This window comes from Rhea americana, unplaced genomic scaffold (genome assembly GCF_003343005.1).
Source record: "Rhea americana isolate MKP2758 unplaced genomic scaffold, rheAme1 scaffold_174, whole genome shotgun sequence".
NCBI classification, from domain to species: Eukaryota; Metazoa; Chordata; class Aves; order Rheiformes; family Rheidae; genus Rhea; species Rhea americana.
The window spans coordinates 1498342-1511835 of NW_028185861.1; the positions used below are offsets into that span (position 1 = coordinate 1498342).

General features: G+C 36.6%; 1 protein-coding gene across 1 annotated transcript in view; it reads right to left on the reverse strand.

Annotated features, from left to right (window-relative positions):
- PEX5L (peroxisomal biogenesis factor 5 like) overlaps nucleotides 1-10143 on the reverse strand; it is a 49965-nt gene extending 39822 nt beyond the window's left edge. Inside the window, exons 1-2 of the mRNA XM_085301223.1 lie at nucleotides 10123-10143; nucleotides 314-418 (exon numbers count right to left, since the gene is read on the reverse strand). Of these exons, the coding sequence (XP_085157349.1) occupies nucleotides 314-418; nucleotides 10123-10143 (126 nt within the window). The remainder of the gene's footprint in view (nucleotides 1-313; nucleotides 419-10122) is intronic.
- Between the last annotated feature and the right edge of the window lie 3351 nt (nucleotides 10144-13494).

Sequence of the window (13494 nt, forward strand, 5' to 3'; positions counted from 1 at the left end):
TTTGGGTCAAAACTCTAAAAACAATGCGATTATTTACCACAGGCTACTTTTTCAATGTTACTCAGTATTGAAATGTAATTGAGATCTTCTGGCAGAAAATCGCTAAAACTAAAATACACCAATTTGGAAAGCTAAAGAGCAGATGAGTTTGTTTTTTTTTTTTTTTTTTTTTTTTTTTTTTYCCCCCCCCCCCTCAATTTTTGCGGGTGGCATTTTGGGGAGCGGCTTCCACCGCCTCGGCGCCGCCACAGCGGCCGCTCCCTCAGCTTCAACATATGTCAGCTGCCGCCTCAGAGCGCAGCGCTCCGCCCACCTGTGATGTCATAGTGAGGAGGGGCTTTTCTTCCGCGGACTCCTCCCTCGGAAGCTCCTTCATCACCATGGCAACCGCYTTATCGGCCGCCCTAGCGCCTTTGCCCTACAACAGCGAAATCAACAACGGCGCGTGTCAGGTTACGCGGTCGCACCCGCGAGCGGCCCCCGCGGTCAGTGGCGGCGTTAAGAGCTGGAAGCGAAGCTTGCCTGAAAGGAGACCACCCAAGCACTGTTTAACCCTAAATAAATAAAAATCTGTGGAGCTGTGAACGGACAGCCCGCGTGGGGTGTCGCTGCGCTCGGTCCGTAGGCGCCGCGCTGTTGAGGGCTCTGGCAGCGCTTCAGCGCCAACGGAAGGATTTGACCGTTAGGCAGCCCGGGGTCTCCACACGGGCGGGGTCTGCGGGAGAGCCCCCTCCGCTCCTTCAGCTGGCGTTTGATTTTAGCTACCCAAAAGCTTACGTCTGAAATGCACAGTTTTACATGAAAAGTAAATTCAAGCTGTTTTGGCAAGTAAAGCACAGATCCTTGCAGTTTATTCACTGAGGCAAATTCTCCCTGCAGTTAAATTCGAAAAGTAACCTGTAGGACTGGGCCTGAAGTGTTTATAGCTCTAGTAACAATTTAAAAAGCGGTTTATATGCAAACATTTTCTTTCACTTACAGACTGTAAGGAGCCAAATACTGCCATCATAGACATTGCTACAGATCTCCTGAAAAAGGTAATTGTTACTGAAATTACTGTAAAGATTTTTTTTWAAACTTCACTTTCTTAAAATTCACTTAATACATTGTAATTGTTCAAGAGAAGGTTGAATATTTTAATACCATTGAACTGTACTCTGTAAGCCCAGCACAAAATGCACTAGCATTAGGTGCCATATTCCCTTTAATGCCATACCGTCTTTATTTTAAAAAGTCTGTTGAACTTCTCAAGTTCACACAGGTTTCTTTTGATCTCTCATAGTCCTGCAAGTGAGAGAGGATATCTGAGCGTATACATAAAGCATAATAGCAGAACAGTATTGTGCTAGGATTCTGGGCACGTTCATACTATTGCATGCATAAAGCTATCARAGTTTTAGCTGTGCAAAGACTGCAGGATCTGGCTTCATGAAAGCAGCATTTTACACTAGACTTAAATATTTTGAAATACTTAAAAGCCTATAAACAAAAGGAGTGTTTTACTACTGCACTGTATGATAAGATAGCACTGTATTCTATGTCCAACAGAAAGCACTTGCTTACAATAAGCTAAGTTTCAGAAACATTTCATCAGCAATTGCAGGTAAAAACATGTACTTACTATTGCATTCTTAGAACACATTTTTTTTTTTTCCCAATTACCAGGTCAGTGTTGTGTTAGCTTACTTGTGCAACACATCACAGTTACCTTACAAAGAGTTCTTTGCATGCTGCAAGAAATTCTCGTAGCAAAAGTGTCATAAATCATAAGCATGCTGGATTTGTGATTCCTTTGATATCCAAAGAACTGCAAGGGACTGTAAAACTCATTTGAATATTTTTTGTTCAGTGAGAAGTTATTTCTAATTGCTAAGCATATCAAAGGTTCTTGGCCGATTATGTATTTTTTCATAATTCATATGACATATTACAAGTCTGAGGCTTGTTTCTTGTATGAGGTGTGGAGTTACTATTAGCTAGCACTAAAAACATGCTGTTTGACTCTTATGAAATATAGTCCTTTCGTGCTGAATGCTAGAACAAAATAGTTTCTCAGCTAGAAAGGATGCATAGGAAAGCATGCAGTGCTTTTTTCTTGCAGAGTAAAAACCCACCAAAGCAAAGGTCAGGTCACTTTTTTGAAGACAGAGCCACTTTTTCTTCAAGGTTTCACCTACTGCCTGAAAAGAGTCATGATACTCATATTAGTGCCTGCTGTTAACCTTTCATAAACATAACTGCAAAAGCCTGGGAATGGTTGATGCTATATGTGCCATCTGTCTCATCAGTTTAAAGTGGCTATAACACAATATAGACTAGTAACTCAATGAATACCTTTGTTTACTCCTTCTATTTCATTAGTGGACTTTGTATGTCTTCTAGTCAAAGTAAGTGCCTGGGTTTTGGTTTTGATTGGTTGTTTTTGTTTTGTTTTTCTTAATTGCCACCCTAAAAGACTACCTGTAAGTCAGGCTGATCTATCTCTGGCTCCTCAGCATATGCTATGAAAAATGTTTTGCTGAAACTACAAGTTAGAAGGCAATTTACTGGGTGTCAAAGAGACAGTACAAAAAGTGGCTTAAGTTCTTGAGTTTTGGTGGGGAGATGTGCAGGTGAGCAATCACTGGAAAGTACAATTGTTTGTTCTGGAGCCTGAAAATGGATTTTGTTGTCTGATGCAGGTGTCTAAGCTTGAAAATTTTGGTAGCTGTACTCACTATAGTGAATATTACTGCATTCTGTTCTTACATATGGAGTGATTAGGCAGAAGAATTGCAGAAGAGTAAGACTGGTTTGTCTCTGGCCAGGACAAACTTAGTAATGTTTTGAACTGCAGTTGAAATGATAATCTGTAGGGCGTTTGTTACAATATGGTAAGTACTCTTAAGACTTCATCAACACTCATAGAAGAATTGCTCTATTAAAATAAGAGTTGCTAATTTATATGGCCTCCTTCAATGTTAGACGTTGTTTTGTAGTGTTTGGCTTGCTGTACATATTCATCTGCAACAGCAGCTTGCTGCTCAAACCCTGTGGTTCCGTAACAGCAATTTTACACTTGCCAGATCTCTGTAATGAACAGTTGTTCATAAGTCAGGTTTGCAAGGTAGGTTATTTCCTGTTTGTCTGTAACATGTGGATTTGAACAATTGTGATGCAGAGCATGCCAACCTGTATACAAACCAAGAAAAATATGAATTGCTGCGGGAAAAATACTTCTTTTCATAAAATGCACTGTTCAAGTAAGACTGAGTAACATGCCAGTGTTTTGCTATTCGATGAATTTAAAGCTGAACAGTTCATTTTTAGGTCTCCCAAGAGCAAAATAAGTAGAGTTCAGAGTATTCACGTAACAAATGCTTGAAATATGGTCAGGTAGAAGACGTTAACAGTTTCTGCAGGTTCATTCTTTTGGTTCAGAAATTGGGAATGTCTATTACTATCCATAAGAGTATGTAGGTTTTCTTACAAGTCCTTTGGCAGGAGTTTTGTAAGAAGACGCACTGTTTCTTGCAGCTGATATTTCTGGACAGCTCCAAATTAAATTCAGTACAAGTCTTGGTACTTGCATGTGGTACTTGTTAATGAGGCTTTAATGAAGCTGCTATACTAATGTAAATTCTAGGACAGCATACGATTTTTATAACCCAGTGAAGCATAGATCTTTGCAGTCATATTCATGTTTTATAAAGCCTTCTAGTACTTAATACTCAAGCACATGGGCCTCTTGCCAGTGGGTCACTTTGAATTCATGATGGGCACATCAGTTATATTAAAAAAAAAAAAAAAACTTACGAATACATGGTCATACTTTGAAAACATTACTGTTTATGAAATAGTATATAATTCAGGAACTGATTTCTTCATTACAGTTGTTTGCAAATTTATTCTTGTACTTGAAAGTCAATGAGCAATACCTTGTGAATATCTAATATTCTAACATCATTATTTAAATTGTAATGATTAATTACAGAGAATGTTGTTTGTCATCTTCAATAGAATCTGAGTATGTTGCACAAATCCATAATATAATTAGAAGGTTCCTTTGACAAATATCTAAAGTGCTTGAATCCAAAATTCACCTTTCAAGTATACTTACACTGCTTTTTACTGTGAGAAAATGAACAGGAAGAAGTTGTTTGTGTGATCAGATTTGGGTTTTATATATATTTTTAAATATACACATATATATAGTTATACACACACACACACACACACACACACAGACATGGAGGATGAAGTTTTGCCTTGTCATAAACCAGTGCTATTCCATTTTTTTTCCAAAGATCCTACCAAGCTATTTCAGCGTTACTTGACACACTATAATGCCTTTTTACTCTCTGTGGTGTTGGGAATGTTCTCAACATATGCATGTTTAAATTTAAGCTTTTGCAAAGCACAGCTTTATTTGTAAAGAAATATGATAGGGAAAAGGTAACTTGCAGACAGTGCTAAAACATATGTTATCTGATTATTGGCTTCCTGTAGCATCTCTCCTTTCTAGTTGAGGAGAAACAGAATGATTGCCTTTGTTTATGAATATAAATGAAAAAAGTATTTAGTCTTTCTGTACTTCTCACATAATGCTATTAAAATAAAATTTAAAAAATCACTATGGGAGATAAAGAGCCAAGTATCTTACTGTCTGAGAGAGCTAAAAATTTTTGACTGGCATTCAGGACAAGTTCTTTGGTCTGAATTTTAAAGCTTCCATGTTTTTGCTATAAACATACTCAGAGTACTTACCAGAGATTTACTGTCATATGGAAAAGCATTTCAACTAATGCCTATCTTGGGTTTATCCAGATTCCAGTTATTCTCAGCACTTCATGAAATGCACGATTGATGGAATAAAGATGAAATGTCCCGTAATATCTATTGGTAATGCCAGTCGGGGAAGGACTGGTAAATAGTTACAATTCAGATTGATCTTTTTAGAGTTTTTTATTTTATTTTTTTTAATGGAGGATAGAAAAATATGAAGTCCCTTTATGCTAAGAGAAAGAACAGACAGAGCTACTGTACATGTTGAACTTAGGATGTTTGGCTGTTGTCCAGATCCCCAGGCAGCTGATGTATTAGACTTACAGTACCAATTAAGCAGCCTATTCAGAATGGATTTTTGCAACACAAATCTTTGTATTTTGTGCAATTTAAAAATAAAACTGAAGGGACACATGGCTTAATTGTTAAAACAATGCTGTGCTAACACTTTTACCTCTCAAAAATGAGTTTGCACAGCTACACAGTGGTACTGTGAGAGTTTGTGCTTACAGGATTGTAGTGAGCTCTTTAAATCACATAGATCTGTTTGTTATTTTGCATTTCTCCTTTCCTAGGCTTTTCTGTTCATGTTTTCTCCATATGGCTTTCTCTTAATCATCTATGTATTTCTGCTGTTTTCTAGTGGAGTTCTGTTCTGCATCTTACACATCTTTAAAAATAATGAGTAACCATATGGTGAGGCAGTTCCATGAACCAATGCAAGATGGATACTTAAACAGAAATTTCTGTTTCATGGAGCCTTTTGTTAGGCTTGTGTAAAGAGCTTAAAAAAGCTAAGCATATATCTAACATAAATGGGAACATAATTTCTTTAAGCAATGCTCAGTTGACTGTGGTTTAGCAATACCCGAACTAGATGCAGTATTGTCAAGGTTGACCAGGTTTCAGGTCTGGAAATACTATATCCCTTTTGTACTTGCATCCTTTGGAACCTCCTACATGTACTGTTAGTGATGGTCTAACCTCCTTTGACTTAGTAGTAGTTCATCCTTATGAGTGTGATGAAATATGAATGGTATTGGCCTCAAATGAGGAATTGGGTATAGAAAGACTTGCCCAAAAGTTATTTTTACAATAATTCAGCTAAAATGCTAAAGCTGCTGAGTTCTGGTGCACTGCTCCTTAATTTCTCTCTTCTTTCATGCTCATTGTGATTGAATAATTTAAACTTCAATATTAATTTGGAAGACGCTCTCACTGCACACAAAGAAAATCGGCGGAGAAGGAGATAACAGCTAAGAGAAAGAAATCAGCATAAGTGTTTACATCTACCTTATTTGGACCGTGTCTTATGTCCATTTTAATGTCAATATTGTAGTTGAATCTCACTCCAGTTTGAAACATGCTTGCATTGAAGTGGCCTTTTTTTTTTTGTTTGTTTGTTTGTTTGTATAGTCCTTCAGTAACTACTGTGTCACATGTGCTTCCTATAGAAATTCTGTCATTTTTCTCTCTAGAGATTCCCTCAGAAAGCCAAGGGGACTGCTTCCAAAGCATCTCCGGTGGAAGTTCTGCAAGGACTTTGTTCTTCAATACTTAGACAAAGTGATTATTCTTACTACATCTCAACAGATGTTATGACTGAAACTTAATAATTGATTCTATGAAATCTAGCTATTTGTCTCTAAACTGTGCTTATTCATGCACGTTAGTAGGAGAAAGATGCAATTAAACTCTTCCTTTTCTTGTATCAAAAAGTGGCAAGATAATGGCTTCTAATTTTTGAACTACAGGGTTGCCCCAACTATAAACAGTAAATTCAGCCTGAAATTTAGGGCAAGGTTGCTAACTACCTGAGGAGTGAGGCCTGGAAAAGAACCAGCTAAAGGGTGGTTTAAAGTTATTGTTCCTTTCATAAAAGGAGTTATAATGTAGCTGCTTGTGATATCAGGCTTGAGCCAGGTGTCTTCCAGTCCTTTGCTTCTGTGTAGGCACCAGCATTTAAAGCTGTTGTGAATATGTAAAAACTCTTTATTACTTACTTGATTGACTTCTTTGATAATGCAGTTCAAAATTATCAAGTACGTCTTTTGACTGCACAGTGGTATTTGCTTTAAAAATTCTTAGGGAATAGCATTATTTTTCCTTTTTTTTTAATGTCTCTATAGTTAATCTATGTCAAGGAACACTGTGAAATTATGAAATTATGTGAAATTAGTGAGGTTTATCAACTGGCAGTTTCAAATTTGTTTGGTATTCTTTAATATAGAGAATTAATACAAGAAGTATTTTATCTTTTTGTATTGGCATTCACTGTATGATTCAATGACCTGGGTCATGATCCTAAACATAATATAAACTCATTCTGTTACAGTTATGTGTATTGCTATGGACATACATGTACTGGATTAGAATAGGCATTTCTCTATTCCTAGTTCAAGGTGAAATTTAAGGTACTCTGATCACTTTTGCAGCAAACTGATAGATTACTAATATGCCTTTTATTGTTTAAAATGGCATTTGATTTTTAAAACTATCTAAGAATTATTTAAAGTCCTTGCATATATTTTGTTTAAGCATCTATATTTTTTGGCTAAAAGTCAAAATTCTACTTCGGTTCTTTTACATATACACAAAGAGTGTTAGCCCAGAATAATGAATAAACCATTTAATACTGCTAAAATCTATTTGGATTATAAGTAATCTGTGGAGATTTAGAACTTGGTATTAATGCTAATGCTGTTCAGGATGTAATGCCATAGCTAGACTAAACTAAGACTTAATGCTACAGTTGAATAACAGTAACAGTTTAAAAAAAGTACAGGTTAACGTGTTTAAGAATTACTTTGAAAAATACTGAAGACATGCCAAGACGAGCTAAGAGATGGCATTTTTTCAATGTAGAAAAATTAGAAGCTTATCAAACAGCAGAAATACAGAATAGTCTTGATAGGTGTTTCAGGATATAGCATATCTGTTCTGAACTAATTGATGATTATTGGGCCAGCTGTTTTTGAGCGTGCCTTATATAGTGTTTTACAGATTAAAAATAATATTTGGTATAATGGTAAGGTAGTCCTCCATGAAATTAGTAGTTGTTCTTCCTTATTTAACCATGGACAATGGCTTGAGCTTCAAAGATTGAGATAAACATCCAACTTTCTGTATGCCTGTAATGAACGTTGACAGGAGATATTGAGATTTTTTTTTTCTATGCATTTTGCTTGGATCTTCTTTTGACATCATCTCAACTTTGGCCCCTGCWGTTAGGGAGAGGGCCCTGTGCGCTCAGCTTTGGGTCCTGAGAAGCAAAACTTTAATAAAACAGAAGAAGTGTTGTCTAGAGCCAAGTGTGCAGTATGTCAGGGCACAGCTAAATATTGCTGCTGTTTATTCCAGGAAAGACAGAGTCAGTTGCTACCAGAAACTGTTGTATCTTACTTATTTTGTTTTAGTATCAGTATTACCTTTCAGTAGAAAATGCACCTAGATGTGGCAACATAGAAGGTGTTCTCCAAGTATCTAATAGCAGTCCATCCTCAATCTCAGGCTCTAACTTTTGCAAGGAAAAAATGTGGATGATACCTGGGGAGAGATCAGTTGGTGGTTTGATTTGTTTGTTTGTTTGTTTTTTGTTTTTCCCCACTTGACTTTGTAATGACAGGACTCTGAAATATGACAATACTTTTAAATATATGTAAAAGAAATAGAAATACGCTTGTGCCTGGAGTATGATACATATTCTTTTAAAAGAAGAAAGTGATAGATTCTGAAATTAAAATTGTATAATCTATGCTCTATCTTCTCAAAATGTAGAGGAAATATATTTAACTTTTTTATGTTTACAAGCTTAAACACTTTGTTTCTCTTGTTCCAGTTTGATATCATTAAAAATCTATTCACTTCAGTTACATATCTGTATAACTGAGAAAGAAATTAGGTCTCATTAGCTCACATTTCTTTTTGGTGGTTACTTGCATTAGCTAGGGCAGAGACTCATCAGGCTTTTAGAACAAGAGAAAAGGAAGATGAAAAGACACACAATTTAAAAGAAAAAAATCAAAGCACTTGTAGAGCCAAAAGAGAAGAGATATGCCTGCTAATATCATACTATGATTACAGTTGTATGTGAGTATGAAATTATTTTGAGTCGTGATTTTTTTTCCTCCTGCACAGAAAAGAACTGACAAACCTGTAGAAAATATAACTTGAATTTTTATCAGAGGTCCTGGGCTCAGATTTTTCCATGTTTTCCCTGGCTTTCATGTTAACAGAAATTTCTGTTGCTGGCTGAACCCACAGGGATGAATCTACTCTTGTTTTGAAAGCTGGTAGGGAAGGCGTTATTATTTAGGAAAGATAAAATTGATGTTGAGTAGGGGCAACTGTTCAGATGCCCTGTCTGGTGCTTCGAAAGTCTGATAATATTCTGCATCTATTCTTGAATGTTTTCAAATAAATGAACTGGTATGTCTCTTGCTAGATGCCTTATTTCAAAACAATTTTAAAGACACATTACCTCTAAAACAACCATTATTCCTTTGATTGTTTCGATTTTGTTTAAAAGGAAGACAACTTGGATACAGAAGCCAGCTTGTGGCATTCTCATCAGTATGTACTGAACTGTAACTCTTACTGAAGATTAAGATGAAAATCTCAGGATTTGAGTTGTATAAGTCTGTGGTAAACATTGTGTGATAAATCTGTGCCTTCAGTTTAACGCTTTCATATAGATTATTTAGTCATTTGTGGCTAGTAATCGCAGTAAAGGATTAAATTTTATTTAGGATTTTTGAGTTTTTTTTGGTGTTTTTTGAAAAGGTTTAGTAAAATGCTATGCAGAAAGAATGAAAAATATTCTTAGTATGAGATGATAAAACCCCTTTAATCCCCAAATAACAGTACTTATGTTTAAACTACATGAAAGGATAGAGTGGTGGGGCAGAGGATGAATGGGGTGTACGGGATGAGAAGATGGTAGATGAAGGAGTATGATCTGAATTTGCTTTGAGTCGTTTTGTTTTGTTCCTAATCAGCATGTGATTAGACCTATACATTTAAATAGTAAAAATGTGGCATTAGATAGAAGGCTTGAAAACAACAGGGCAAGGTTATCTATTCTTGAAAAACAATTCTGAAATTGAATTTTTGAAATACCGGAGTTCTCTTAAGCCACCATTCTGAATGCAGCCAGGATAGCTTTAGAACTTTCTGTAATATAAACATTTAAGTATCCTTAAACTTACTTTGTTGCTTTCTGTCTGGACTTTAAATTTAAATTCCTCCCTCATTTTTATTCCATAAAAATTAGCAGGTTGCCGTTTATCAGACAATAGCAATAGTGGATGAGGCAGTGAAGTAGCAATGTGGCCTGGAAAATAACTTGCAGTCCCTGACCTGGAGATGGCCTCTACACATCCAGAGATGGCCTCTACATATAGCTTCTGCTTTGGAATGATCTCGTCTGAAGTACTGACCTTACTAATACTGCAAAAGCAGCATTAACAGCAGCGTATAAGCCCATTTAGAGAGGATTATGCTGGTATCTTTTCATTTAGCCTGTCGTTTATCGCAGTTTGGAATCTTTCAGGGAGCAAATTCTTAAAAATGAAGTAGTCTTAAATATTCTTAAATTTCCTATGTATACTGCTAGAGTGAAGAATTAACTTTTCTATTCTAATACTGCAAAGATGTTGTAATTACAAAGGTGAAAAATATTGGTGCACTAGAAGATTGATTAATTCCAACCCTAGGCAGAGGTTTAACTGTGTCCTAGACAATTAAAAGCTTATTCTTTCTATTTTTACTGTTTAAGAAGGTCTTTAGCATAATTACCCATATCAGTCACATTTGTATAAATGTGCTCTTTTGTGTATTTGTACAAGTATTCTGTACTGTTCTGGCCACAGTGGATTTATTCTAGTGATAAGCATTTGGCCACAAAGAGTTGAAAGCATTATCTATGTTTCTTAGAGTCGGCAAATCACCATATCAGATATGCTTTGGATTGTTTTGTTTAAACAGGCTTTCACTCTCTCCTCTATCAAGTTACGGTACTGCAATAAAAAAACTATTTTCCTATACTGTTTTTTGCAGCCCACAAGTATGTTTTTGTTGCCATGTTCTTCACAAAAGGTGGATCTGTTTCTTTCTTTCTTTTCTTTTCTTTTCTTTCTTTTTTTTTTGTTAATAGCGCAGCAGTGTTTCGGGTTTCAAATAATTTTTGCTTGTTTGTCTGCAGTATAATTAGGGTCGTGAGTCCACATTCCTTGTAACTACTATCTAAATGAAACTAGGTTGGCTGATATGGTAGTACTTTGATGTAATAAAAACTCCTTGAGTACCTACAGCATGAAATCTGGGACAAGGTAGTAGGAAGGAACTGATAAAGGTAAAAGTCTGTATAGATTATCATTCTTGATTCTTAAAAATTCTTAAGTAGCCTCATTTAATATGCATTTTTTTTTTTACGTCAGCAATTATACTTGCTGTGAAGCTTCTTTAATGCTTACTTTCTTAGGATATAAATGCTACTGCTTATATTTCAAAATTGGCTTATCATATGTAGAAAATTCCTTGGGTATACTGCAGCACTAATTAGTGCTAATTCTGCCTCTTCAGCTAGGATGTCAAATCCAGCACTATCTTGTGCAGTTGAGGCAGACCATGCTGTCCTGTGCAGTTAAGACTAAACTAAACCTTCCTGGTAGTTCAATGTGTAGTAACCTAAAGCTTTGGAGTTTAAACTGCATGGCAGCTACTGTCAGAATGATTTCTCTTCAGAGGTTCTGTGGGAAAAAAACTGCATTAATCTTGTAGTCTATACACGCAGTGCTTTGCTCTGCTTGTGTACCCTTCCACAAGAGCAGATTCATTTAGAAATGAATTGTTCTTGGACATCAAAATAAATCTTGATCAAGCGAAAGACGAAGTAGGGACACTTTTTGACAACACTTGCAGGCAACCTCAATATCTGTGCTTATTCTCAGAGTTTACATGATAGTATCGGGGAAAGGGAGTGAAGCAGTTTGTTTGCTTTATGTATTGAGAACTAGACTGGGATGTCGCTGGCATATGGGGAAGGGTGTAAGTGTATTYCTAACACCGCAGCATTGGTGAGGTAGAAGTAAGGCCTCAGTGTAGAGAATAAGCTGTGGAGTTTTGAACGTATGAATCCTAACAGCCCTTTCTTCTTACTGGGGAGAGCAATCGAGCCAGCACAGGGAAGGAAAACTTTATTTGCTGTTGTTATAGTCCAGTAGTAAATTACTATATTGTCTCCTGGTGGCTTACAGAAGAAAGCTGAGTAGAGTGGCCTTGGAGATATCTTTTCTAATGACAACGCTCTGATAGTCTGAAAATCAGTCTATCAGCTAGCATTATGAATCTTGTATTCACTGGAACACATTGCTATTCTATTTCACTCTGAAAATCTTGTAAAATAAGAAGGTTTTGATCCAACCTTGACTTTTTCATCAAGTTTTGGACATGTCTCGTTAATGAAAACTCCAGTGAAATGATGTGAAAAATGGCATTGTCAGCTCAGATCTAGAAAAATTACATGAACAAATACTTAGGCATATGCTTAGACTGGCAAGGGTTGGAAGGTATATTTTTTCAKCCCAGATAACATGAGCATAATTGAGGAAAAAGGAAGCTGTCGCAGATGGTGATAGCAGTGAGAGGCCCAGTGACATGTGTTTCAACCTGAAGTTTGCTACAGTGGAGTTACTGGGATAGCATAACACACGAGAACAGCTGCCAAAATCTCAAGCTCTAAGAAACATACTTATTAACCAAGTAAACTTGCATGTTTGTAAAGACAATGAATTGAATCATTCCTTCCTGTGCAAAGATGTTCATGAGTGGAAAAGTAAACTGGAAAATGCGTGGTTGGGTAGATCCCAAGGTATCTGTGTCAGAAAGCATCCGGCTGAGATGAGGGAATTGGGATTTCCAGTAGTGAGACAGCTTGTGGTGTTGGCGTGATGTACCTATTGCATGGCTAGAGTCAGGAGGGGTTACCTGTGACTACGTAAAATGCCTAGGAGAATCGGGAAACACTGGTGTTACCAGGGCCACAGGTGAGCTGTTGGAAACACTGCCAGACTGTGTTGAGCTATAAAAGGCAAACTAAGAGTGTACGCAGCATGGCCCCTCAGCACACCTTAGCTTACAGTGCCCTTGGAGTCATTAGCAACACAATAAAAAATTCAAGCAGCTGATTCAAGATCAGTGAAGTGAAAAGGACAGCTTAGAGCTATTTTCACATGCTCCTTTTGGAATTGCACTGTGCCCTCGTCAACTGTGCTTCAGTTTTACACACTTGCTGTCTCATTTACTTTATAAAATCAGTTTCTTTGGTCAGTAACAGTGTCACTGATTGAAGACAGCTTAGCTRTGGTATACTAAAAACTTATTCTCATTTCCTAGTACATGAAAGGCCATCCCTTTTCAAACATTACTATGTTATTCTCAGAGATCTGGGGTGAAAAGAAATCTTTCATGTCCATGTAGTCTCACAAAGAGAGGAATAACTCCTTGAATGCCTGCTGAGGCTGTTGTATTTTTCCAAAGGTATTTTTGTTTTCCCCCAGTACTTGCTCAAATTCCAGGTCAGATGCTGATATTTTACTGTAAATTGTATTGTTTTAGGCAAAAACTTCTAATTGTCAGGAGAGAACAATATTATTAACTATATGTATTATTTTTGCATAAGGACTTAAGAGGATTATTATAAAAGGAAATAAATCATTATAAGGACTTAAA